Source organism: Nothobranchius furzeri, chromosome 10, assembly GCF_043380555.1.
Source record: "Nothobranchius furzeri strain GRZ-AD chromosome 10, NfurGRZ-RIMD1, whole genome shotgun sequence".
NCBI lineage: Eukaryota > Metazoa > Chordata > Actinopteri > Cyprinodontiformes > Nothobranchiidae > Nothobranchius > Nothobranchius furzeri.
Window position 1 is genome coordinate 47876447 of NC_091750.1, and position 26186 is coordinate 47902632.

Below are 26186 nucleotides of genomic sequence, written 5' to 3' on the forward strand. Positions count from 1 at the left end.
ATTGTTAAACCAGTCCAGAAAACCTACCCGGACCGGGCCAGAGCAGGACCCCTTCTGTTGTGGGTCCAGAGATTTTTGGTCTGGGCGGAGCCACAGCGTAAAAGGTCTAGAGTCCTCTGATTGGGGGAGAGATTACGTAACTACCCGCGACAATCCCAGAGTTCGAGTGTTTGTGTTTGGCAGTACTCCTTGTGCGAAAATGCCTGCAAGTAATAGCTTTTGGTCCAATGCGGAGCTTCAAACGTTCCTCACCATCATCAGACATAGCAACATTCAGGCCGAGCTGGATGGGATGATAAGAAATGAGAAAGTCATGAATCACTATCCAGCCACTATCCTATGGGAATAAAATTGGGTAGAGCTGGCCATCCGCCTGGAGGTGGTGGCTCAAGAGATAAGATAGTCAGTGGGCTGCCAGTTCGTTCCAAGTCATCCACAGACAGCTGCTGCCTCACCTCTGTGAGTCACTTTGGATAAAAGCTTTTGCTAATACTTAGAGAAAACTCATTTCCTTTCTTCTTTTGCTGTATTTAAATTCTTATGATTATTTTTCATGAAAACACATTAGTTATGTTCAGTCAAGTCACTTTGACACTATTAGCATCTCTGTGTCGGTCTAGCTTAAATGTCATTATTTATATGTTCCTTAAATGAACTGTCATTATTTACATATTCCTTAAATGAACCTAGAACTGTGTTTCTGCACGGATAGCTCAAAACAAAAGTAAACGAACACATTTCCTCCATGTAACCACCACGGACCTTTAATCATTTATCATCAAACTGGCAGAGGAAGAAAAACCGAACATGTCTTCTGTTGCCAGATATCACCGTTAAACAAAGCCTTTGATCTGCTTTGGACAAAAACACATCCCTACCTGTTAAACATGCACAAGCCGTCTTATCAGTAGTGAGTAAAGCTGCCGTGCCCAGCCGTTGCTAAGAGACCCGGCATGTTTAGGAAAGCAGAACTCCTTCTTTCCCTCTTTCCTTTCATACATTAACAAATCCATTTAATTTCTCACCAGATGAGCTAACGGGTTAAAACTGCTGTCAGGGTTTGGCAGATGTCTGACACATTCTTCCCCACCTCATTGTGTGTAAAGTTAAGCTTCTCAGAGCTTCTGCTCACAATGTCAACATCCCCCGAGGAGCGTCAGCGAGAGGACATTTGAAGAATGTTGCTGCAACAAAAGACAGTCAAGTTCTAACTGGTTAGAGAAAAATAAAGGAACACTTAGAGAAGTTGTGTGTAAAAAGTGTAAATCGATGTGACCAGAAACTGCAGGTGTTGTTCTCTGACTGCAGACACATTCTTAACCAGTACAAAAATGTCAAAAAGTGTAAATCCAACTCTAACTGAGCTAAACGACCCTCGTGTACCATCGTTACAGCAGGGATGAGTCACTTCTGCATCCCATCCACGAGTCTGTTTGTTCTTGTTATCAGGATGATGTTCCACTCCCTCCAGCTAAGCCACATCCACCTCCGCCTTGCAGGTCCCGGTCAGTCAGAGCAGAGAGTGAAGCAGAGCCTTTCTTCTCCTCAGAGAACAGAAACCTTCTGAGCTCAAACATCTCAGAGCCGTCGGTCAACATGTGCACTGGAAAATGCTCCCAGTGCATCGCTGTGAGTCTGTACCCACTGGCGCTCATTTCTATCATCTGTAACATCGTGCTGTTCTTTCCTGCTGGAGACGTCCAGTACGCCAAAGATGGACACATCACAGAGGAGGTGAAATACATGGGGGGTCTCATCGGAGGGGGAGTGATGGTGAGTTATGATCTTATCTTTCAGAAAAGTGGCTGGGGAATGTTTTAAGCACAACGGCTAATTTTTTTAAGTAGTTTTCAAAGACAGGTGCAACTTCTGTTTTAAGAAGTGTTTTGTGCAGAACTATTTTCTGTAATGTTTCCAGAACTTGATATCTTAATAAGTCCTACAAGAGTGGAATAATAAGTGAGACTTTAGGACACAAACTAAACAAGTGTCCTGCTGCAGGTGCTGATTCCTGCTCTTCACATTCATCTGACGGGGAAACAGGGCTGCTGTGGGAACCGCTGTGGGGTGAGTCAGACGTCCTGAACAGACATATTTAACGTTCGGCTCCATGTAAATTTAACAGAAAAGGAAGTAAACATGAAAGCAGTAAGGGGAAGTGAGACTGCAGCAGGTGAGCAGACGTAAAGCAAAAAGGATCTAAAACGTTAAACTGTATGTATGTTTGTGGCTCATGAACAGCTAGAAAACACATTAAAATGGGTCTTAAAAAGTAATTATCTTTACTATTGATTCAACCAGATATCTGTCTGCTGGTGAAGGTTCTCACTCATCCAGGTCATGGTGATCCAAAGGGCTTCAAATGAAGGCAACTGGCCTTCTTTGTTTCGCTTCTCACACTTATGAAGATGACGAAGTACAGATTCTGGACAGAGAAGATAGATGGTTTATGAGAAGAGTAAAGGAAGCTATTTATGTCAAACGAGAAAGACCTGCATGTTTTTCATGCATCTGCTTCAGCAAACATGATTTACATGATTTAATCAGGTGTGTGGCAGCAGGGAAACACGGGCGTTGTGAGGACCAGGGTCCTATAATGCAGCTCTGACCCTAATTCCCAGTTTCAGTGCAGGCCACATCCTCCTGCATCTAATCAATACAACAATTCCCAAACAATAGAGGTTAATGACCTGAACGTCTCATCATGAGGTAGGGAGGAGGGCTATTCATATGTAGTTTCTGCTTGTTAAGCAACAATAGAAAGCTACAGCTTATAAGCTTGACTCTCCCATATTCCAGTCAGAATTGACAAAGCTCCTCGGTTGAGAAGTGACACGTCTTCAAGAAACCAAACAAGTCCAGTTGCCTTCATTTGAACCCTTTTGCAATAACATCCGTCATATTTTTGAGAGATTTCTTCTTTGAGGACAAATCTAAACTTGGTGTGTACTCCTCTGAAAACAGAAACTGGCTTTATGTTGGGTGGAAACTGTGATGAACATAAATATTCGTGACAGGACCTGTTTTTTTAACCTTGTTTCTTCCTGAACTCAGCTCTGTTTTGATCCTTATCTGCCTCAGAGATGTTTCTGGTTAATGTTTCAACCTTTCAGATGTTCCTCTCCATTGCCTTCGCTGCTCTGGGTGTGGCTGGAGCTCTGTACAGCTTTGCTGTTGCTGTTCTCGGTCTGCAGAATGGGCCCCTGTGTCAGGTCCTGCTTGTTTGGACGACACCTTTCAAAGACAGGTGACACGCGGGAAATGACTCAGATAAGACCTTTTGGGTTCAAAGACTTGTGCCCCTCACTGAACCGTCTGTTTCTCACAGTGACACGGGTTATCTGACAGACAAGTCAAAGTGGTGGATGTGTACGGCGCCCAAAGACATCCTCCCGTTTCACATCGGGTTGTTCAGCACCCTGCTGGCAACCAGCAGCCTGCAGGCGATCCTCTGTGCTGCTCAGATGATCAACGGGCTCTTCGGCTGCCTGTGTGGAACCTGCATCAAGAAGGATGTAATATGAAGGTGATTTTTAAAGAAACTGGTGTTTAATTCCACCTGTTCCCATATGTATTAAGTGAATAACCAGAAATCATCATGTTTTTGTCATTTTTACATTTTTAAAGGCACTGTGAGGACTGTCCAGGAAAACTGAAAACATGACATTTGGGCAGTGTGTTTATTTATCTTCATTTATTACATCAAAGTCCCAAATTCTCAGAAAATTCTGTGCTTTGCTGCAAAAAATACATTAAACTGATGTTAAAGTAGTTCAGATCTTCTACAGTGAGTTTCTGAAGGAATGTTGTGGTAATTTATTATCTCTCATGTGAGATTAATTCTGATTAAACTAGCTAACAACTTAATGAGGCCAGAAACAAATGTTTCATAGCATTTCAAATCTTAAAGCAACACTAAAGAGTTTTTAAACTATTTAAGCTCATTTAGTGTTGCTTTAATAAGTTTTCCTCCTACTGGTTGAAAACGGAATTACAACTGTCGGAAACAACCCTGCTGCAGCTTGCTGTAGCTAGTCCTAACAACAAGCTAATGCTAACACAAGTCAACTGATACTAAATAAGCCACATAGTAAAAGGCCACACATATATATATATCTTACGTGTCTAGTAGCAACAAAGCCAGGTCACCATCAGTCCATGATTTCGTAGCCTCCTTCAGCTCCCTAAAACAAGTGTAGGCCATAGCGATGTTCAATTCGGTTTAGAATTTTGCTTCGCCTCCAGACACTACCCTTACTTTTAATTGCACGCTTCACTAGGACACCAATTAAATAAGCAAAATCATTATTTTTCATGTGCTTTTTATTGACAGTCAGCAAACTGAAATAGCTAACCGCTAGCCTTTTTATGAGCTACTGGCACAGTAAACAGCTGTTGCCGTAAACCAGGTAGAGACCTCCCACTACAGGCGTCATATACGTAGATGCAATGTGGACTGACGCTGCCTTTTGGAGCCGCCATAATGGCCAGCCGCCATCTTTGATGGGTCTTTATTTGCCCCCAGTGCATTTATTTCTACTGAGGAAGGTTTTTACCCAACAAAAAACATTTTATGCTTTTTCACAAAACCAGACATGTGGCATGGCATGAGTTAAAATACAAGTACAATTAAATAGGTTAAAATATAAAATCCCAACAGGTAGGCTAGAAAAGTCAATAGTAATCCCACGTGATCTGTTTGCACTAGTGTGCTGGTTGTTGCAACTGTAGACTGCACAAAAAACTGTTGCTCACTCGGAGTTCAGTTGGGTTTGGAGAGTGAGGAACCCATCCAATATGGCAGCGATGCTCTCCAGCTCCCAATGGCGCATCTACGTATTCATCTCTATGTGTTGCTACCTGAACCACAACAGTTAAGTGCAGTTTCTGGTCAGCAGAGGGTTTCAGAGAGCTGTCCAATGAGAAGTTGCTCAAGCGGAAACATTTGAGAACAATAGCTTAAACTCTTTAGCGTTGCTAGGTCACCAGAAACTCTCTGACCAGCTCTTAGCTCAGCTGTCCACCCACAATTAATTTTTGTTTTATGAGGTTGTCCAAACAGCTGTTAAATATTGTAGTGTTTTCCTAGAAACACACGGATGTGAAGCACATTATTATTATTATTATTTTTATGTTTTACCTCCTCCGTCCTCTAAAAGGCTCTGCGTCACTTTTTGCTCTTTAAGCCTGACTGGTGAAATATCTTAAGGCAGCTAATTTAAAACATGACAAAACAAGTTAGTTTTGTTACTTTTCTAAAATGTAAATTTAAAGTGACTCATGGGCAGAAAGTGAAAAAGTTTGGGATAGAAAATCTCAATCGTTTACTTTTCATTTATTTCTTTAGCATTTCAAGGTGCAAAAAATATGCATTTTTCATAATTTACAAAATTTGTCTTTTCTTTTTTTGATCATTATAAAGTCAAAGTGATTGTTGTACATTAAATAAAGAAAAAATACATTTTAAAATCTTGACTGGTCTTTATTTTAAGCTTACATGACAATGAACTAACATTTTTTTTACAAACACTTGTTAAAAATAAAAACTACAAATTGAAATCCTTGTCTTCAAACAAAAACACAATAATAATAAATGCATAAGAAACCATTGTAAGAAGCACAGGGTGAAAATGGCACAGAACTAGGCAGTTGAGATTTCATCAGGTATTTGTTTACGAGACAAAAAGCAACAATGGAAATGTTATGATTTAAAAGGAAAAACTAGGAGAATAAAATAGTTTAGCTGCATTTTCACACTATAACAAAAATTTGAGTGTTTATTTGGGATTCAATGACATGTAACCCTGAAATGTGTTGATTTCTAGCAGCAAATGATTAGTTAGGCGTCACTGATGTAACACTGGAAGTGCAGACACGACCTCGCTGAGGTAAAACTTGTTGGGAGTGTCGACAGCTCTTTAAACAGAGGCTGACTTAAACCTGTATGCAGGTAGAACATTTATGAAATAATCAATAATCAGTTTTAAAAACGTAGTTACGTTAAAATGACGTAAACGCAATATATTTATAAATATATGATTGTACTCTTAAAGAGAAGTGTTGCAGTTGGAGTGTTCAATTCAGACCATCGCGGCTCAAAACACTCGCATTTCCCGTGAACCCGTTCAGCTGTCAAACTGCTTCATCATGAGCTTCCTGCTGGCCTCGTAGCCCAGAAACAGAGCCCCGTTAGCCGGGAAGGTGCGCACCATGGTGGGGGTGAGGCCAGAGTACAGCGCCCTCACACCTAAGAACAGGACACGATTCAAACCTCCAGATTACTTAGAACTAAAACAGAATTTTTGTTTACCTCCTGCTCTTTCTTACCTTCAGTACGAGCGATGGTCATGAAGGTTTTAAAGAATCCTGCCTGTTTGCCCGTCATCGACATGACCTGAATCCTGGATTTGACACAGTCCATGGGATAGACCACAAGCCAAAGGCACGCCCCCCCGAAACCACCACTGAACACGATCGGAGCCACACCTTCAAGGACAAACAGGAGAAGGTCACTGAGGAAGTCCTTCTCTCAGGCTATTTATCATTTCTAAGATCTAAACATTCATCCAGAATGAGTCTTCAGTGTGCGTCTGTGTGGAGTGTAGATACAGATGTTGGTTCCGGCTCTCTGACGGAGCAGGCCCAACCTTCTCCAGTACCTATGTCGTCTTTGCCACATTTCATGTAGTCTGCAAACGCCGTCCGGCTGAGCTCGTAGGCCCCGAAGAAGCAGAAGTACCCTGGCACCTCTCTGGCGATGGTTGTGGTCAGACCCTGGAAGAACCCCTGCAACCCCTCGTTCCTCATTATGGATTTGACCACGGACCACACGGAGCTTCAGACACAGCAGTCAGACACTGTTACTGCTGTCTTCACAGATCAGGCTCTATTTTATAAATTATATTAACGTTTCAATTTAAATTCAATTTTTCAATTCAATAATTTATTTCACTCAAAGTTTAAATATACAAACTTCAAATTAGAATATAAGCATTCAAGTGAAATAGGGGGAGGAAGAAGAAAAAATCTTATATGACCTACCCCCTTTAACTAAGACAAGATAAATAACAAAGAGTACAAAATAGCCTTATACACAAAAAAATAAACCGCTCTCCTACTTCCACAAATAATATCACTACTAAAAAATAATCCTCCATCCTTTCAACACTTTAAATCTTGTATCACACTAAAAACGTCACATTAACATTAAGTACAAGCGTTTTATTCTGAGTTTTCACCATTAGTTGTGTGCAGATAACCACTGACCAAAGATGCTGCCTCGATTTACTATTTTAATAAATTGTTTGTCTTGTAGCGCCACCTAGAGGCCTAAAGGCTTCCAGTCCTGCTTTCTTTATTCTCCAAATGACCACAAAACTCTGCACGTTTTTTGTTTTATTATTTAAAGTTTGGAATATTTAGAACCAATTCATGAACATATTTTACACACAGCCTAATTTTTCACTAATTAATTTTTAGATCATTAAATTCTCATCATATTGTTTTTGTGTTTCTGAATATTAACAAGTTTGTTAATAAAGACCTTTTAACATTTTTTTACTGTTACTGGTTTGTTTTTAATATCTGTATTGGTTATTGAAAACAAAACAGAACAAATTATTATTATTATTATTACTATAATAATAACACTAATAACAGCAACAATAATAATAATACTATTGTTATTATTATTATTGCATTTGAATAAAGTTCTGTAGGAATACACACAGTAATAATTATCTACTTTCTAATTACTATTATAAATTAGTCAGTAGGGGTGTAATGGTTCACGGAGGGGTGTTGAACCGTTTTGGTTCAGCCTGTTCGGTCCGGTCCACTTGCGAACCGTTTCGGTTTATTTTTTCCATTAAATAACAAGTTTTTATTTGCGTGATTTAAGTGCAGCAGATAAAAGTTCCTAGACGAGTTTCCGCACGGACGCCGTATTGAGTGACGCATGAAGGCTGCACGTGCCCGATCTTCGTTTAAAAGATGTGATGTGCAAATTCTGATCAACGCCTGTCAGAGCGGATCAATCCTGGCTGTCGCTGCTACTGTGGCACCTGTAGAGACGCTGAACGGAGTGTCGCTTCGCCCCTCCCTCCCTTCTCTCACACTGCACGCATGCAGTGGCAAAGATGTAAACAAACATCCATCCATCCATTTTCTGAACCCGCTTGTCCACGTAGGGTCACGGGGGGCTGGTGCCTATCTCCAGCAGACAATGGGCAATCAGGTGGGGTACACCTTGGACAGAGAGCCAGTCCATCACAGGGCAACAGAGACCCACAGGACAAACAATCATGCACACACACACACACTCACACCTAAGGACAATTTAGACAGACCAATTAACCTAACAGTCATGTTTCTGGACTGTGGGAGGAAGCCGGAGTACCCGGAGAGAACCCACGCATGCACAGGGAGAACATGCAAACTCCATGCAGAAAGATCCCAGGCTGGGAAGGCAACAGCTCTAACCACTGTGCCACTGCGCAGCCCATGTAAACAAACATGTCTGCTGAATTTTCCCTCTGGGACAATTGATGCAAAGTTTTCATCCTACAACAAAAATACGGCGCGGAGGAAGCTCGTTATTTAATACGAGTTTAAAGAAGAAGCTCTGGGCGGTGTGAGGTGAGTTTTTAAGGCTCGCTGCAGAAATAAAAACATGGAGCATCAACACTGGTGTGTATGAGAGTGACACTCATAGCTGCACAAATACCCTGTGAAATAACTAAAGACATCATGCTAGATCAGCAGCCTGTGATGACACCTGGTTCTGCTCACTATAGGAGCCGCTTTAGATGAAATAAATAAATATAATAATAATATACAGAAAATTGATCTAACTTCAAAACACTGAATACGAATTTAGCGTACCGTTACACCCCTATTGGTCATAAAACCTGGACAACTAGACACACTACACCAACATCTTGTTGCTGTCCTTTCAGGTTTAGGCACTATGTGGACATACATCTTTAGGAACATTACTGATAAATAAACACGCAGCAATCCAAGCTTCACTTACTTATGGCTCTTTGCGATCCTACCTGACGCCTCCATCTCATACATGGCCTGTAGTCGACACTTAACCAGCTCGGTGGGGCAGAGCACCAGAGATGAGAAGATAGATGCTACAGAGCCAGCACAAGCTTTCTGCATGTCACTGATACAGAGGGATGCATAAGAAGACACACAATCACAAACTGGACACATGCTTGTATTTGGATAGGGAGGAGGGGCTCGGTGACAAACCTCAGCACAGCCTCTTGGTGCAGCCCAGCTGCAAAGCGGATGACCTGCTGACAGAATCCGTAGCTCATAAAGAGCACTGAGTTCTCTGCTATGTTGGCCATCAGTGCTGGTGTGGTGCCCTGGTAGAGACCACGTACTCCCACTTGGTTGTAGGTGGACACGATGCAGTGGATGAAACCTCGGTACAGCCTGGGAAAGGTCTGCATCTTCACCTTTGCTGTGTCCAGGGGCTGTCCGCTGAAGACGCATGCAGCTCCCCCTGACGGCATCAACAGAAAACAAAACAAAAACAAAAAAATACCACCAAAATTATTGACAGAAGAATTATGCATGGCACACAACGAGCTTTCAGGTTCTGAAACCTGCAGGAAAGCTAATGACATGAGCTGAAAGGAGAGATAAAGATCAGGGGGCTCTGCAGACGGTTGCAAAATAAACAATCACTTGAAACGAGCCGGAAAAAAAGAAGCGTCATCATAATGACCAACTGTGTCGGACAAGCAGCTGATAATAACTTCTATTGTTGGTGCCAAAAACAACAACTCAGTTGACCAACTCCTACAATAGACAAGCAAAGGATATTTTTTTTGAAATATATTGTTTGTAGACATTAGGAGACAAGAGACACGTAATTACCTATGGCACCAGCTGTAAGATCAATGATGGCCTGGACCACTGGATGGGGAGCCATGGTCATAAAAGTGGATTTCTCCTCTCAACAACCTGATAAAAAAAAAAGTCTCTTATAAATTTTTGTTATTCTGTCCTGACTAAACAGATTATCATATAGAGCTGAATCAACAGTTGGACAACAAACGTTGAAAACACAACAGCTGCTGCCATCTGTACATGACTTTAAGGAAAATCAAAGCCCTTAAATATAATTCAAAACATTTACATGTTTTTACCTGACACAAACCTTTAAAAAACAGAGGAAAAACTCACAAAACTCATGGGAGTATTTCACAAGACTGTTTTCTTCCAGCTTGACTCAACTATTAGAGTATTCAGAGTATTTCTACTTTTAGAGCCAGAGTGACCCTTGACCTGAGGTGGAAACGTGAGTAGCATTAGATATATGGATATGTCGATGGGATACACCCGTTTGTTGCACCACCAGGGGGCGACACGGTGCTATCATTTTCATGACACGTTTATAAAAGCCAATAAAAAAGCAGAGATTTGATCAATTCTGTTTTTTAATTTATTTATTTATTGCTAAGTGTTAAAAATATTATTTTTCCATTTGAGAGACTAACTTTACTATAATAAACTCATAAAGACTGGCAAACAATAAAGAAAGTTACTGTTTTCACCAGAGCTAGCTAAAGAGTCCTTTTTGTACAAACCTCGCACGAGACCCACTATGAAACCAACGGTGACGCATCTACAGCCCACGGCATGCTAGCTTCCACCATCCGAAAAACACACTCGGCTCTTCTTATGCTATCTCATTATGTCCAATGTCTGTCCCTGTCCTCGCCGATTGTGGTAAATGAATGGTTTGACCATCAACGATGTCAAACAGAGGAAGACAATCCAGAGGTTTTCTGCGAAGAGCTCTCACTCTGATCAAAGTTCCCGGTACCAAATTGCGTTTAGATTGCGCTCCATAATTATGCTAATGATAATAAAGCAACACTTGCATGATTCTTCAGTATTAGTAGAAACTGTTGCAGAACACAGTTATAATGATTTATCGACGTCTCCTTATTTTACCTGTAACAGGCGGTTACTGTTAGTTAAAAAATACAGAGTGATACTCTAAACTTTTAACATCTCTAATATGACGCCATGAACTGGCCAATAAAACTTCCGGTTCACGTTTTTTTTAAATTTCAAAATAAAAGAGTAGGACCTGGCTGCAGACATCAGCTGGCGTGTCGAGAGCAAGATGGCGTGTCATTACTTTTACCGTAAAATCGACGAGCGAAAGACCTCGGCAGGGAGAGAGGGAGGCAAGATGGCGGAAGGAGCAGACGTTCTGTAAGGAGCTCCGGTAGCAACCTCAAAGAATGGTCTAATTTAAGAACTATTATTACTTAATGTTTAATGAAAAATCTCATCGGGAATATAAAACTACCCTCTACAACTAGTACTGGTATTAGCTAAACAAGAGTGGATGAGGCCATACGTGAAACACGAAGAAATGGCTAAAGCTAACAGCAAAGCTCACAAAGCCCTGCTAACTCACGACTACCTTGGTTCGGAAAATATGGACACCAACTCAAGAGGTAATAAAAACCCACTTTCATCACCCTGCAAAGCCACAACATCACACAAAAAACAAAAAGGAGAAGAAGAAACCGACTCTAATGTATCCAACAGTGCGCTACTAGCCGCCATTGAAGGTCTACAAAAAATGATGGAAAGCTTTGGCGCTGACCTCAAACAAAATACACTCTCCATCTCTAACATTGCCAAAGCGGTTGAATTTAACAGCGCTGAAATTCAAGACTGTAAAGAGAAAAATAAGCAGATGGAAAAGCAAATAACTCAGCTGAAAACCACAAATGAAGTGTTAACCAAAAAAGTTGACAACTTGGAAAACAAAGCTTCAAACCTTGACCGATACCAAAGAAAATGGAACCTACGGCTCAAAGGGTTAAAAGAGGACAAAGAGGAGGACACAAGACAAAGTGTATCGGACATCATTAAAAAGATCCAACCCAGCTGGAAGGAGAGGGTTAACTTCATTCTGGATTCTGTTCACCGTATCGGCCCCAAAAACCCTGATCACCCAAGACAAGTCATCATACAATTCACCAGCCGTTTCTACAGAGATGAACTTTGGAGATCCACTAAACAACATCCCACATGCAGAGAGCTCAACATCCGATTCGCCGAGGACCTCACCAAGGAGGACCGTGAAGCACGTCTTGCGGTATGGCCCAGGGTGGAACAAGCGAGAAAAGCAGGGCTGAAAACCACCTTTAAAGGTCCATATGCCTTCATCAATGGACAGCGGGTTACACCCTAGCCAGTTTAACATAAACATGTGTAAGTGAAAATGAGACCACTTATGATTATTTACATATGTATGTAGTTGTAGTTGTATGAGGATACAGATCCGCAAATGTTATAAATGTTGTTCACTCAGATTATAGTTTTTGGGGATTGCTACCTAGGTTCTCTTATTGCTTTAGGTTAGCTCATCCTATATTGTTCTTTTTTGTTCATTATATGGTTATTATAAACAGCGAACTTTCGTTAATCTCTATCAATGCAAGAGGGTTGAGAGATATCACTAAAAGGAAAAGCCTTTTCTTATTCTGCAAAGGGAAAAATGCTGTGTTTACCTTTTTACAAGAAACTCATTCTACACATGAAGACAGCAACTTTTGGACTAAGCAATGGGGAGATGAAGCCTTTTTTTCTCATGGCTCTTCAAGGTCAGCTGGGGTTGCCATCTTGTTGAAAAACTTTCGAGGTAAAATTACTTCTATTGAGAATGATATTGTTGGCCGTTGGTTAATTCTTACCATAAACATAGAAAATTCTATTTTTATTCTAGTAAATATATATGGATATAATACCTTAACTCAAAATAAAATATTGCTGGAAGAAATAGGTTTACGGTTAGACCATATAAAAGCCAAACATTCCACCAATAATGTCCTTATTGGAGGAGATTTCAACCTTGTTCAGGATGAATTTCTGGATAGATGGCCATCTAAATATGAGATAAGCTACCCAAATCCATTATTTACCAACTTCTGTTTTGAACATAATTTTATGGATATATGGAGACACCTTAACCCAGTCACTCAGAAATTCTCATGGTTTAATTCAACTAATAAATCAAGGATCGACCATTGGCTTATTACTAATGACTTACTTTTATTATATGACTTCATCTCTGATATATCTGCTGCCCCACTAACGGACCATTACCTTATATCACTTAAAATTAAGCCGAAAAACAACACTTATAGGATAAACAAATATTGGAAATTTAACTCTTGCCTTCTCCAAAATGACCATTACTGTAAAAAAATAAAGTCACTTATTACAGATATTGTAAACTCAAAAGATTTAAACAGTCCAACCACTAAATGGGAATTTTTAAAGTACAAAATCAGACAACTTTCCATTTCATTTAGTAAGCAACTTAAAAACGAACTTCAGGTTTTAGAATTAGACATTATACAAAAATTAAACTTATATTGCAATAAACCTAATCCATCTGAGATAGACAAGCAAAATGTCCTAACCCTTCAAATAAAGTTGGATAACATGTACATACAAAAAACTAAAGGAGCCTTCATTAGATCGAGAGCCAAATGGATTGAGGAAGGTGAGAAAAACACTGCTTATTTCTGTAACCTAGAAAAAAGAAGACAACAAAGAAATTCTATAAACTCTTTACTAATAAATAATGTTGAATCCACGGATGAAAAATTAATAGGACAAGAAATTTTCAACTTTTACCAAAATTTATATACTTCTAAATTTTCAGCCCCTAATTCTAATGCTTTTCTAAACCATATTGATTCCTTCATCCCTAAAATAGATGACTCCTTCCAAAATACCTGTGAAAAGGAAATTACAATGAGCGAACTAGATAAGGCAGTCAAAAGATTAGCGATTAATAAAGCACCTGGCCCAGACGGCCTTACAGGTAACTTCTACCGTCACTTCTGGGAGGACATAAAACCTTTACTCTTTGAAGTTTTTTCGGAAATCTTTAATAATTCTACTCTTCCACCCACGATGAGACAAGGCATCATCATATCTATCCCCAAACCAGGCAAAGACCCAAGAAATATTGAAAACAGACGACCCATCACACTTAGAAATTCGGACTATAAATTGCTTACTTACATATTTACCTTACGCCTCCAGTCAGGAATTTCAGATATTGTCAGTGAATCACAATCCGGTTTTCTAAAAGGCAGATCGATCCATAATAACATTAGATTGGTAATGGACTTAATTGAATACAAAGATCTGATTACTGACAATGGATTCATACTTTTCTTAGACTTTTACAAAGCCTTCGACTCTGTAGAACATCAGTTCATCTTCTCAGTCTTAGAACGCCTGGGTTTTGGTACCAACTTTATCAACTTAATTAAAGGCCTATATGACAACATAAACAGCTGTGTCATCCTACCAAAAAACACCACCCCTAGATTTAATATTAATGTTGGAATCCCACAAGGTTGCCCAATCTCACCATATCTATTCATTCTGGTTACCGAAATGTTGGCATTGTACTTAAAAAACTGTGATAACATTGCAAAATTAAATGTTCTAGGCACTGATCTAATTATAAGTCAACTTGCAGATGACACCACGCTTTTTTTAAAGGATTCTAAACAAATTTCTATAGCCATCCAAAAGATTCAACTCTTCTCTGAGGCCTCAGGTCTGAACCTAAATCTAAAAAAATGTGAACTTCTAGCAATTCACGACACAGTGTTAAAAGAAATACATAATATCCCTATAAAATCTGAGGTTAAATATCTAGGAGTGACCATTAACAAAAACCCTAAACTTAATTCAGTCTTAAACTTTGAAAATAAACTTAAAGAAGGAAATTCTAAACTTAACCTGTGGCTCCAACGTGACCTTTCTATTCTAGGTCGTATCTATCTCACCAAAATGGAAAGTCTATCAAGATTAGTTTACCCAACCTGTAACCTTGCCTTACCAAACGACCTAATTAAAAAAATAAATCAAACAAACTTTAACTTTATTTGGAGAAACAAACCACACTACCTTAAAAAGGCTCATATGACTAAAGAAATAAAAGATGGAGGTTTAAAGGCCATTGACTTTGAATGTCTTAATGGCACCCTAAAGATTAACTGGTTAAAATTTTGGTTAAATCACCCAGACGTCTTTTGGTATAGTATCCCCAATTACATCTTTAACAAAATTGGTGGCTTAAAAATTCTTCTCCTAACTGACTACAATATAAACAAACTCCCCATTAAACTTTCAGAGTTCCATAAACAAATTTTATTGTATTGGAAAATGATATATGTACATAACTACTCACCACACTCTATAATCATTTGGAACAATCAATTTATATTGCACCGAAACAAATCATTATTCTATAAAGATTGGTTAGATAACAATATATGGTCTATTATACACTTAATGGATGTAGATGGTCAGCTCTTGAATTATGACAATTTCTGCAGAAGATACAATTTTAAGGCTTCTGAGCTTGACTTTAACAGGTTACATAATGCACTTCCAAAACAGTTTATCATCCAAGCCCAAGAATATCTAAAACATCAATGTTCTATTCCAATCCTTCCTATCTTATCTATTAAAGGTCTTCTGTTAACTGACAGAAAATGCAACAATCTTACAATAAGATCAGCCTTAAATGAATCTCTTTTTCCTGGAAAAACAAACAAAAATAACATAATTTACAAATTTGATAAAATATCTGTTGAGAAAATAAGAACTATCTACCTAAAATTACCTATACCACCGAAAGCTAAAGAAACCCACTTTAAAATAATGAATGCAATCTATCCTTCAAAAGAGTTGTTAAGAGCTCGTTTTAATATTGATAGCAACAACTGCTCTTTTTGCGAAAATCACATAGAAACTATAGATCATATATTTTATGAATGTCAGAAAACACAATTGTTCTGGAAAAAGCTAGAGATGTGGATCAGAACTAAAATACCACTCCCAGTTCACATCACTAAAGATATGATAATATTTGGGATTATATTCAATAATAAAGATAAAGAACTCTGCTATAATATCATCCTCTGTTTAGCCAAATTTTTTATCCATAAACAACGAATTTTGCAATCATCCCCTGTCTTCAATGTTTTTTTAATAGAATTTCAATTATATTTAAAATCCCTGAAACAACTCAACAAATATAGTGAAAATCTATATAACATGTTAGCTGAACTTCCAAAGTGATTTCATAATTCTGTATGATATATGCTGTACCCTCATTGAAAGCTGTACTTGTTCTTCATGTTCTTTTGTCTCTTGTTGTTCTGTTTTACTGGATACTTACAAATGTTATATTAACTGCTCCTTTTGAATTTAAGTTTTGAACTTAACATTGTCAAGGTGCCATGTTTGTTTGTAAATTTACTAAATAAAAAAAAAAAAAAAAAAAAAAAAAAAAAAAAAAAAAAAAAAAAGACCTCGGCAGGAAGTTGGTCTTTTTTTGGCGGCCGCTACGTTGTTTTTGTTTCAACCATACTCGGCGGATTTCAATTGAGGAAAGGTAAGGATAAGGATGATAGATAAAGAAAGAAAGATAAGGATGAAATTAACTAATTGTTGCAACCGTTCTTAGTTCTTAAATGTAGGCACTGTAGCGTTTAAAGCTTTACCAGAGAATTATTGCAAAGGCACCGTGTTTCATAGCTAATTGTATCAATATTAACACGCAGTCTTAAAATGAATGCAGGGAGTTCACAAGCTAACACAAAAGCTACATCAATAAAGCTATCAGCAATTGTAGCTTAGCTTTAACTTAGCTATTTGATTTTTCTGGTCTCCCTGTTTGTTAAAACAGTTAAAGTAATCATTTTAACTTTATATATAATTTAGATATGATATAAAGACCACGATTTCTAATACTGACTTGACTGAAACGTTATTAATACCCTTTTTTAATTAAAAAGCGTAGATTTTCAGAGATTTGTAAGTGGTTTCAATCACTAGTTTTCATACGAGGCTAAAGTTAGCTTCCGATTCGGGAAATGGCTAAAGGGCTAATACACCCAATTTTTCTCTACTCTGACCATTTTTATTCTGCTCTAGCTCAAAACCTACAACACATACACTCTTCAAACCTGTTTTAGATTATTCTGGGCTCGTAGGAATGCATAAAACATAGTTTGTGATTTGTGAAACCTTCCTCTGATTTGTGAAACTTCAAAAAGACAGATTTATGAATTTATTTTTCAGCATCTGGCCCACACTGGAACTGGTCCTGTGCACCCAGAAATAAAATGTATTTTCTGGACAAGCTTAGCTTTCAATATCTCTAAATATTTTTCAGTTATTGTGTGTGGTGTGCTGGGTCATTCTACTGTGGTTGCACAAATCAGGTGTCCTGCAACAGGTACAATAACTTTGAAATAGTAGCCGCTTCTCTAATTAATGCCGCCCTCCTTCTGATTGTGTTTCAGAATAATCCTATCCTTATAAAAAATAGATATTTTTGACTGACTGCTTTGATCGGGTTTGGTTTATATTAATATTACCGGATTTAAGCACATGTAGCTGCAAATCATTCAGGAGTTACAGGCCTTAAATATAGATCTAAAATGAATATCGGACTTCTTCAAGTGACACTGACAAAACTCCTTACATGTGCTTGTATTCTTCATTTGCCAATAAGATGTATTTTTATCTTAATTACAGGACAATCGAGGCTTTGAAAAATGGAACCCAGGCAGTGATTTCAGATGGTGAAGTCAAGGTAATGTTTAATTATAATAAATTAAGACTCTAAAATTGGACATAGGATAATGCAATCTCTTGTTATCTGTGGTAATGTTGCTTATTTTTAACTCTTGTCTCTACTCAGACTGTGTATAAGGATCTCTGCAGCGGTGGAGTGAAGTCTGGCCTCATGTATCTGTGGCACAATCCAGGTGTCTCGCTTAAATTAAAGCAAAGACTAAAGCCACTGATGTTCCACTTTGCTGATGCACAGGTAAATGTATACTGACTTACAATAAGCTGCATCACATTTATTTATGTGGATGCATGGTCAGTGGGCCACCTGGGTCCGTTGTCTAATGCTGAGAGGAACGTTTTGTTCATTTTTATGTTAACGTGTTTTATAGGTTGATGAGCTGACGGAGCGGATTGGTTCATGCTCAGGAATAGATAAACTAATAAAGAAGAGAGTTCCAGTTTCTGGACTTGGTGTTTGATGTCCTTGTTCCAGAGGTACAAAGCAGTCTTCAGCAGTGATTGGTATAAAAGTTACTTTTCGAAAACATTTGACAGTGTATGAAGTAATCCTTAACAGAGTTTGGTGGCAGGAGAATCTCGTCTCTGCTTTTTGCGGATGATGTGGTCCTCCTAGCTTCACCCAGCTCTGACCTTCAGCTCTTGCTGGGTAGGGTCGCGGCCGAGTGTGAAGCGGCTGGGATGAGGATCAGCACCTCCAAATCTGAGACCATGGTTCTCGACCGGAAAAGGGTGGCTTGCCAACTCCGGGTCGGGGGAGAGGTCCTACCTCAAGTGGAGGAGTTTAAGTATCTCGGGGTCTTGTTCACGAGTGAGGGTAGGAGGGATCGGGAGATCGACAGGCGGATGGTTCAGCGTCTGCAGTGATGCGGACGCTGAGCCGATCTGTCGTGGTGAAGAGGGAGCTGAGTCAGAAAGCCAGGCTCTCGATTTACCGGTCAATCTACGTCCCAATCCTCACCTATGGTCATGAGCTTTGGGTAACGACCGAAAGAACGAGATTGCGGATACAAGCGGCTGAAATGAGTTTCCTCCGTAGGGTGGCCGGGCTCAGCCTTAGAGATAGGGTGAGGAGCTCGGACATCCGGGAGGGACTCGGAGTAGAACCGCTGCTCCTCCGGATCGAAAGGAGTTAGTTGAGGTGGTTTGGGCATCTGGTCAGGATGCCTCCTGGACGCCTCCCCGGGGAGGTGTTTCGGGCATGTCCTACCAGCAGGAGGCCCCCGGGTCGACCCAGGACACGTTGGAGAGGTTACATCTCCAATCTGGTCCGGGAACGCCTTGGGGTCCTGCCGGAGGAGCTGGTGGAGGTGGCCGGGGAGAGGACGGTCTGGAGCTCCCTAGTTGGGATGCTGCCCCCGCGACCCAGACCCGGATAAGCGGAGGAAGACGACGACGATGAAGTAATCCTGCATGTTTTTCAGGTAACAATAAAAGTGTTGGAAAAATGGGAGGGGATGAATCGATATGCAGCTGAGAAAGCCATGCTTCAGCAAATTCATTTGTACCCAAAATAAAATGGTTGTGAAATTAAGTGTTTCTTTGGTTTTATTGTCTTTCACTCAAAATAAATACCAACTAGCTAAATAGTTATCAGCTGTAGTAGTTAAATTCTGTTGCAATGAGCTGCTGTGATACACAATAGGACAGTGTTATGGATATTTAGTAACTTTTTGTTGCTGGTGAGAGAGGAGTGTTGCTGAAATGTTTTTCACTGCTTCTGGGAGTCCTGTACTTTAGCAACTGGTGTAGGTCAAAAGTTCATCTTGGGCTTAACAATAAAACTGAATATTTAGCCAGTACTATTGTGTTTGCACATTTTGAAAAGTCTTAGTTTAACGTGTTCTCATTTTATCCATATGTTTTTTTAATTCACTTTACAGCCTTTTATTGTGTGTGTGTATATATACATATATGTGTGTGTGTGTGTGTGTGTGTATATATATATGTATATGTATGTATGTATGTATGTGCTACTGTCATAAAAATTCCCTGTCTGAAGAACAAAGGGATTTAATCAATTTTCATGCAACGCAGGTAACAACGTTACTTAAGTTTGCCAGTCCAGATCTGAAGAGAAAAAAAAAATCCGAAATAAAAAGCTTTTTCCGGTAAGTTTTGTTTTTTTTAAAACTACTTCCAGTGAAAGTAATGACTTCTGGTTAAGGTAATGACCCACCGTGTAATTTTTCTCTTAAATGTGTACAAATCGAAGAGAAAAGCGACACGGTATGGTTTTGACAAATCCAAACTACTTTTGTGCTTTGTCAATAAAGCGTATTCAAGAAAAAAAACTACTTCCGGCAAAGGTAATGACCCGAAAAAAAAACTACTTCCGGCAAAGGCAATGAGTTCCGGCGAAGGTAATGACACTTGTTTTTCCGGATACGTCATTTCCTGTCACGGCAAAGACGCCAGCTGATGTCTGCAGCCAGATGCTCTTGGAATAAAACGTAATCTCCGCGAGGGATTGTGCAGCGCCCCCCGCTGTTGTCTTCTAATGAGGGCGCTACCATTCAAGACAGGCATTATTAACACATAGCTATTAACTTCTAAGCATACAGGAAAAGGGTTTTCATGTAAAGCTGTGTTTTTAACGCAATAAGAAAGCCTTGACAGTCGTTATTTATGCTACTTGCAGTCTTTTAAATATATCAGTTTACACTGAGACTAAAAAGTAAATAATGGTCGTTTTGGTGTTTTTCTTCACACACACGTTTTCAGTAGTACCTTTGAAATATTCAGCACTGCATGCCTTTAATGCAGTTGAAACCAGAGACATCTCAGAATGTTCTGTTCTTGATGCAGCTGCAGGGAATTCTGTGTTCTCAGCTCTTTAATTTGCTTCATGCATTATTACCTTTCAAGATCCACGGTTACAGGGGTCTGATGGAATATTTTCTTCCTTTACTTAAGTAGAACTGTGGTTCACCCCTCTGTTGATAGAGACTCAAACAAAACCAGATGACTTATTGAAAGTCATTTCCTCATCGTTTTAATTCAACATGTTATTGGTGTGATGGGGTGTGTCTAGAATTTTATTTGGGGGGCAAATTTGAACAAGGGTGGCACATGTAAACGATACATTATGAAAATAGCAGTGAAGCATACAGGAAATAAGTGTGTAAATGGGTGGGATTAAACAAGTCTTCTTCTTCCCACTCCTTTTCAGGCATTCAATACTAATGTTCATTATTTAAAATGTTTATTTATTCTGGAGGAGGTTTGTCACCTAGATAGTGAATGCCAAATGCCTGAAATGAAAGATTAAAATGAAAATAAATAAATACCAGCAGGAATCTGTGGGCTGGACTTGGATTTAATAACAACATCTCTAGCTGGTGGATCTCCTGACTGCATTAAAAACCTTTCCACTTACCTGTCCTGTGGGACACTGGGGCTTCTATCTCCTTATGCCTGTGGCCAGGAGCAGACAAACGAGAAAACCATCTATCCTGCAACTTAACCAAAGTTTTCTCCGCATTTACATCAATAACGTCCTCTTGGGCCATGAAACAAAACAAAAAAAAAAATAGTTTAGCCAGAACTTCGATGAGTCAACAGCAACCGGACGTTGTAATAAGTTATTATTTCTCTTTTCTCATCAAGAGCTTAACTCCTGCAGATGGAGACCGCTGATTGCAGCTGTGCTGCATTCACTTACAATCAGACATTTGAGCTTCACTGTGAGCATGTCATCTTGCATTAGATATTTTATTGTTTATATGTTTCAGATTTTATGTTTTCATTTTTTATATGTCATAGATGTTGTACTGTCTCAGTATAGGGGTGGCACCAGGGGCGGCCAGCCTTTATGTGGTGAGGGGGTTGGGGGGCACGTGCCCCGTAACTTAACTCATTCACTGCCAGCCATTTCCTGATCGCTAAAGGCCTTCCCTGCCAGCGTTTCTCAATGTTTTTACTATTTTTTTACGAGTCACTGAATGTTGCGCGCTAGGTTGATATCGACACCAAAACAACCAAAACAAAGCGGAGACTCACCTCTTACATCAGGAAGAATCCGCGTGTTTCAAGCGTTGTCAAGTCAAGCTTGAATTTTTACCAGAGTAGGAACCATCAAAAGATAGTTTTGACAAACTCGCATCAGAGGCTGAGAAGGTCATGGCAGCAAATGAAGATCTAGAAGTTGCTCTCCTTCTAGAGTTGGAGTTGGTCACAGATAAAGAAGTGTCATTAACACAACAGCAGCAAGATGATTTGGAAAAGACTACAAATGAATGTGAGAAGAAACTGAATGAAGTTAAAAGTCTGATCCAGAGTACTCTTTGGGAAAACTTTGGAATCATTGGTGTCTACAGCTTTGCAAGCAGCACAGACAGAGTGCAAGCATGCAGCTGATGTACAGCCTGATACAAAGCAGGAAGCATATGAGTTCACCCTCAATCACCTGAAAGGTTTGATGAGGACAGCAAGGGAGGTTCATAGGAGACGGAAAAGATGGATTCCTCCTGAAGAGCAGAAGGACCTGCAGCGTCATCTCCAAAAGCTTGAACTCCTCATCCCTAGACTGGTTTCAAGAAAAGCAGATTTCATCCAAACAAGAACAAAAGATCATACTGAGAAACAAAGTCTGACAAATGCAATTATCTTGTCCCAGTTATAAAATTCAAACCATCTCTTCCCAAATTTTCTGGAAACAAATGTGATTTCCATAGGTGGAAAAAGGATTGGGAAGTTCTACAGCAACAAGGAGAACCAACTGGGTCCAAAGAGGTGAAAAAGGTCCAATTATTGAACAGCATTGAGGACAAGGTTATAAGAGAACTTCGTCTCACCATGTACAATACTGCAGAAGACATCTTTTGTATCGTAGCGAACCGGTTTGGAAATGAAGCATCCATTGCCACTGAAATAGTGGAAGAATTGCAAAGATTGCCAGCAGTCAAAGGTCATCAGCCAAGGAAAATTGTGGAATTAATTCAAACTGTAGAGAAAGCACTCCAAGACTTGAAAGACCTTGGGAACACAGGTGTCACCAGAAACCCTCTTGAAACTAAGTCCGTAGAAAGTAAGCTTCCAGAAGTGCTTAAAAAAGAGTGGCTAATCTATGCAGCTGACAACGTTGTGGTTCCAGATAAACAATTTGACGGTCTTTTGGCATTTCTCAAAGGGCAAAAAAAGCATATACGAGCAGCTAGAGCAACTGCGGGATGAAGAGCAGGCCAGAAAGGACACCAGACCTGATCTGAAATACACCCGAACAAAGTCAGCCAACAGTTACAAGCCAGGTTGTGTGGTTTGTGGTGATGGAGGCCACAAAAGAAAACTTTATTTCTGCAAGCAATTCCGTACATTAAAACTGTCAGAAAGAAAAGCTGCAATAAGTAAATTGGGGACATGCAAAAGGTGTCTGGAAGTCCATGATGGCAGCCAATACTGCAAGCCCGACTACTTACACAGAAGCCAGAGTTGCAAAGATGGGAAAACCCCTGATCATCACTACTATCTGTGCCCTAAGACAGAGGTGAAGAAAAATGATGTAGGTCAAAGATGGAGAAGAGAGCATACAAAGGAAGATGAAAGCATAAGGAATTACACATGTGAGCAAGAAGAGTTCCTGAAGAAACTTTCACCTGAACATGAGAAACAATGCAGAGATGTATTTTCCGATATTGCATCTAGAGCTTTCAGTACCTTGACAGACCAATCAGACCTCTTAACGGCGAGTGGGTTGCAAGAATTGCCAGGGATCGTGATGCTCCTAGAAGTTACAGCTAATGCTGGGCAAAAAATTGGTGCACTCATTGATCTAGCATCTGATACAAACTATATAACCCACAAGGCTGCACAGAAGCTGAATCTCAGAAGTGAGGAAATCACACATGTCATTCATGGAGTTAGAAGCATGAAGATTCAAGTGGAGATGAAACGATATATCCTAAAGATCAGGATGAAAACCTCTAAAGGCAGTTTCATATCTCATCAAATGATATGCTATGGAATTGATAGCATAGCACATATTCACAAGCATGTATCCCCAGAGCAACTAAAAAAGTTCTTCCCAGATGTGCCACTGGAAGTTTGTGAGACCAAAGGAGATAAGTCTGCTCACCAGTCACAGAGAAGGTCAACTTGCTCCACAGAGGGTGAAGGCTGTCGGAGACCTTGTGCTGTGGGACGGCCCTCTGGCAAATGTGGTTGGTGGGACACACCCTGCATTATTTGAAGAGTGTGTTTTCTCAGCCCACATGTCGAAGACACTTTTTGCAAGGTCAATGAGGATCGCTGCTCTTCGATATGAAGAATTAAATACCTCCATGGCAAAACAACATTTGTGGTGGAAGAGTCCAATCCTTCAAAACTGATCGACTTGGAGTTCCCATCCTGCCTTATGATGCTTGGGTTTCTACCTTGTTAGCCCGTGAAGCTCACAACAAGGCCCATGATGGAGTGACAGGGACCCTGTTAAGGATGAGGAAAACGGCATGGGTTGTGAGAGGAAGAAGACTTGTCCAAAAGATTGTCTATGCTTGCATAATCTACAGAAAGGCAAAAGCAAGAGCCTGTCAACAAGTTATGAGAGATTTGCCAACAGAAAGAAGTGAACCAGCGACACCCTTTGAGTTCACCTCCATTGACCTCTTTGGCCCTTACCAAGTAAAAGATGACATCAAGAAAAGAGTGCCCATGAAGGTTTGGGGTGTTGAATTCTGCTGCATGGCTAGTCATGCCATTCATGTTGACGTTGCAGTCTGTTATCTGAAAGTTTCCTCATGACCTATCAGCGTTTCACTGCAATTCGAGGGCACCCAAAGAAAGTTGAGTCCGATCTTGGAACTAACTTTGTCGGGGCAAGACCTGTTCTGAAAGAACTTTACCAGTGCCTAGACAGCATGAACAAAATGGATCTGGAGGACTATGCAGTCAAGCAAGAAACCGAGTGGGTGTGGAAAATTCTTCCCACCGATTCGCCATATTGAAATGGAGCCGCAGAAGCTGCCGTACGAGTTGTTAAAAGAGCCCTTCAAAGTATTGGCAAAGACTCTTCACTCAGTTACAGTGAGTTCCAAACAACCCTACAAATTGCAGCAAATCTCACAAATGAGCGCCCAATTGGTGCAAGGACACAAAGCTGAGAGTATTGCATAGAGTACGTAACACCCAACTCTCTCCTCGGCCAAGCTTCTCAGAGTGGGGATTTTAAAACCTTTGACTTTTCTACGTATCCCTACAGTCGACTAAGGAAAATGCAAGAAACCGTGACACAGTTCTGGAAGAATTGGAGCCAGCTTGCTGGTCCTAACCTCTTTGTGAGAAACAAGTGGCACACTCTCCACAGAAATGTTGCAGTTGGTGATATTGTTTGGCTAAGTGACCAAAATGCACTAAGAGGGCAGTCCAAGCTTGGACGAGTCATTGGAGTAAATCCAGACAGTAAAGACGTTGTGAGGGATGTTGAAGTTCAAGTCTCTCCTAGCTACTGCACCCCCATCATAAGGCACGTGAAACGAAGACAAATTAAAGGAAAAGGAGCAAACGATGCCCATTGTCCTACACAGAGATGTTCGAAGGCTCATCGGCCTGTTACCAGTTGAAGAACAAACAGAACATTGAATCCAAATGAATAATCACCAAACAGACGATCCTCCCATGGATATTATGGAAGGATCGTGTAGGAGGTGTCAAGTCAAGCTTTGATTTTTTCAGAGTAGGAACCATCTTCAGCAGAAGGGGTTCCACAGGGACAATAAAGGTGATGCACCACTCTCCGAGAGGTAACTTTACCAGAGAGCATGGTGTTCTGAGTCAGTCATTCAGAAAGTCTCTTCAGAACTAAATACATCTACGAATATCAGAGAGGCAGCCGGTAAGATAAATTTATAACATATGATGGTTGTGTATGGACTTTGCTGCTGATTAAATAAGAAACTGTTGACCTGATTGTTTGTCTAGGCGTGTCCCAAACAATTGAGATTCTGGGTGATTTGTTTGGTTTCACCATAACTTTGTGGTTATTTGCCAAGTAGTGACATAATTACTTTGTTTCGTTATTTATAGAATCAGAAAATGCTTGTAGCAAATTGTTTGTGGTGGGTTTCTTAATGTTTCATGTGGTGATAAATCTGCTCCCAAAAGGGTTTGTCCATTTTTAGGTTCTGTGATTAGATTTCAATAGTAGATGTATTATTGATAATTATTTGATGTTTGTTAAGGCTGTATAAAGTTAATGCTAAAAATAATGATGTAAAACTATGTAAAACTAATTTAAGGGTATATGTTGGTTGTTTGAAGGTTTTTCACCTGACCTGACCCGTGCTGACATGCTGAAAAATAAACATAAAAGCAAAAAGTAAAGCATCGTTTCGGTCTCTGAGTGAAATCCAGTTCCTCAACTCTGGGTGGATGTTTATCCCTCAAGTGGGAAGGCACAAAAGAGTGCAGGACTTGACACGTGTTATCCGTTCTTTCATAATCCGTTGTGGAATTGTGATCGGCAGAAGCTTTTCCGGTTTGCTCCTCACTTTTTTTTTAAAGGAACA

At 39.9% G+C, this 26186-nt stretch overlaps 2 protein-coding genes across 5 annotated transcripts; one reads left to right on the forward strand and one right to left on the reverse strand.

Annotated features, from left to right (window-relative positions):
• Positions 1–324: 324 nt before the first annotated feature.
• Positions 325–3771, forward strand: LOC107386492 (transmembrane 4 L6 family member 5). 2 transcript variants are annotated; one of them, XM_015960917.3, is made up of 6 exons: positions 325–459; positions 1450–1773; positions 2002–2067; positions 3114–3247; positions 3329–3526; positions 3628–3771. In XM_015960917.3, the coding sequence occupies exons 1-5, from the start codon at positions 340–342 to the stop codon at positions 3522–3524; spliced, it is 840 nt and encodes a 279-aa protein (XP_015816403.3). In that variant the 5' UTR covers positions 325–339; the 3' UTR covers positions 3525–3526; positions 3628–3771. The 2 variants fall into 2 exon arrangements, with proteins under 2 accessions (XP_015816403.3, XP_015816402.3); XM_015960916.3 differs by having other exon boundaries at positions 3329–3771.
• A 1690-nt stretch (positions 3772–5461) lies between these two features.
• slc25a15b (solute carrier family 25 member 15b) lies at positions 5462–21169 on the reverse strand. 3 transcript variants are annotated; one of them, XM_054730581.2, is made up of 7 exons: positions 21065–21169; positions 9898–9984; positions 9262–9520; positions 9035–9172; positions 6660–6835; positions 6328–6486; positions 5462–6247 (listed from the first exon to the last, which is right to left on the reverse strand). In XM_054730581.2, exons 2-7 carry the CDS (start codon positions 9956–9958, stop codon positions 6126–6128), a joined length of 915 nt encoding a protein of 304 aa, XP_054586556.1. In that variant the 5' UTR covers positions 9959–9984; positions 21065–21169; the 3' UTR covers positions 5462–6125. The 3 variants fall into 3 exon arrangements, with proteins under 3 accessions (XP_054586556.1, XP_015816399.1, XP_015816400.1); XM_015960913.3 differs by lacking the exon at positions 21065–21169 and adding an exon at positions 10611–10833; XM_015960914.2 differs by lacking the exon at positions 21065–21169 and adding an exon at positions 10207–10225.
• Between the last annotated feature and the right edge of the window lie 5017 nt (positions 21170–26186).

Coding starts and splice junctions, on each gene's coding strand:
- LOC107386492 (XM_015960916.3), top strand. CDS start 340: ATGGGAATAAAATTGGGTAGAGCTGGCCATCCGCCTGGAGGTGGTGGC. Junction 460..1,449: donor ACAGCTGCTGCCTCACCTCT/GTGAGTCACTTT, acceptor TCTTGTTATCAG/GATGATGTTCCACTCCCTCC. Junction 2,068..3,113: donor GCTGTGGGAACCGCTGTGGG/GTGAGTCAGACG, acceptor TCAACCTTTCAG/ATGTTCCTCTCCATTGCCTT.
- slc25a15b (XM_054730581.2), bottom strand. CDS start 9,958: ATGACCATGGCTCCCCATCCAGTGGTCCAGGCCATCATTGATCTTACA. Junction 9,521..9,897: donor TCTTACAGCTGGTGCCATAG/GTAATTACGTGT, acceptor TGATGCCGTCAG/GGGGAGCTGCATGCGTCTTC. Junction 6,248..6,327: donor GACCATCGCTCGTACTGAAG/GTAAGAAAGAGC, acceptor TCCTGTTCTTAG/GTGTGAGGGCGCTGTACTCT.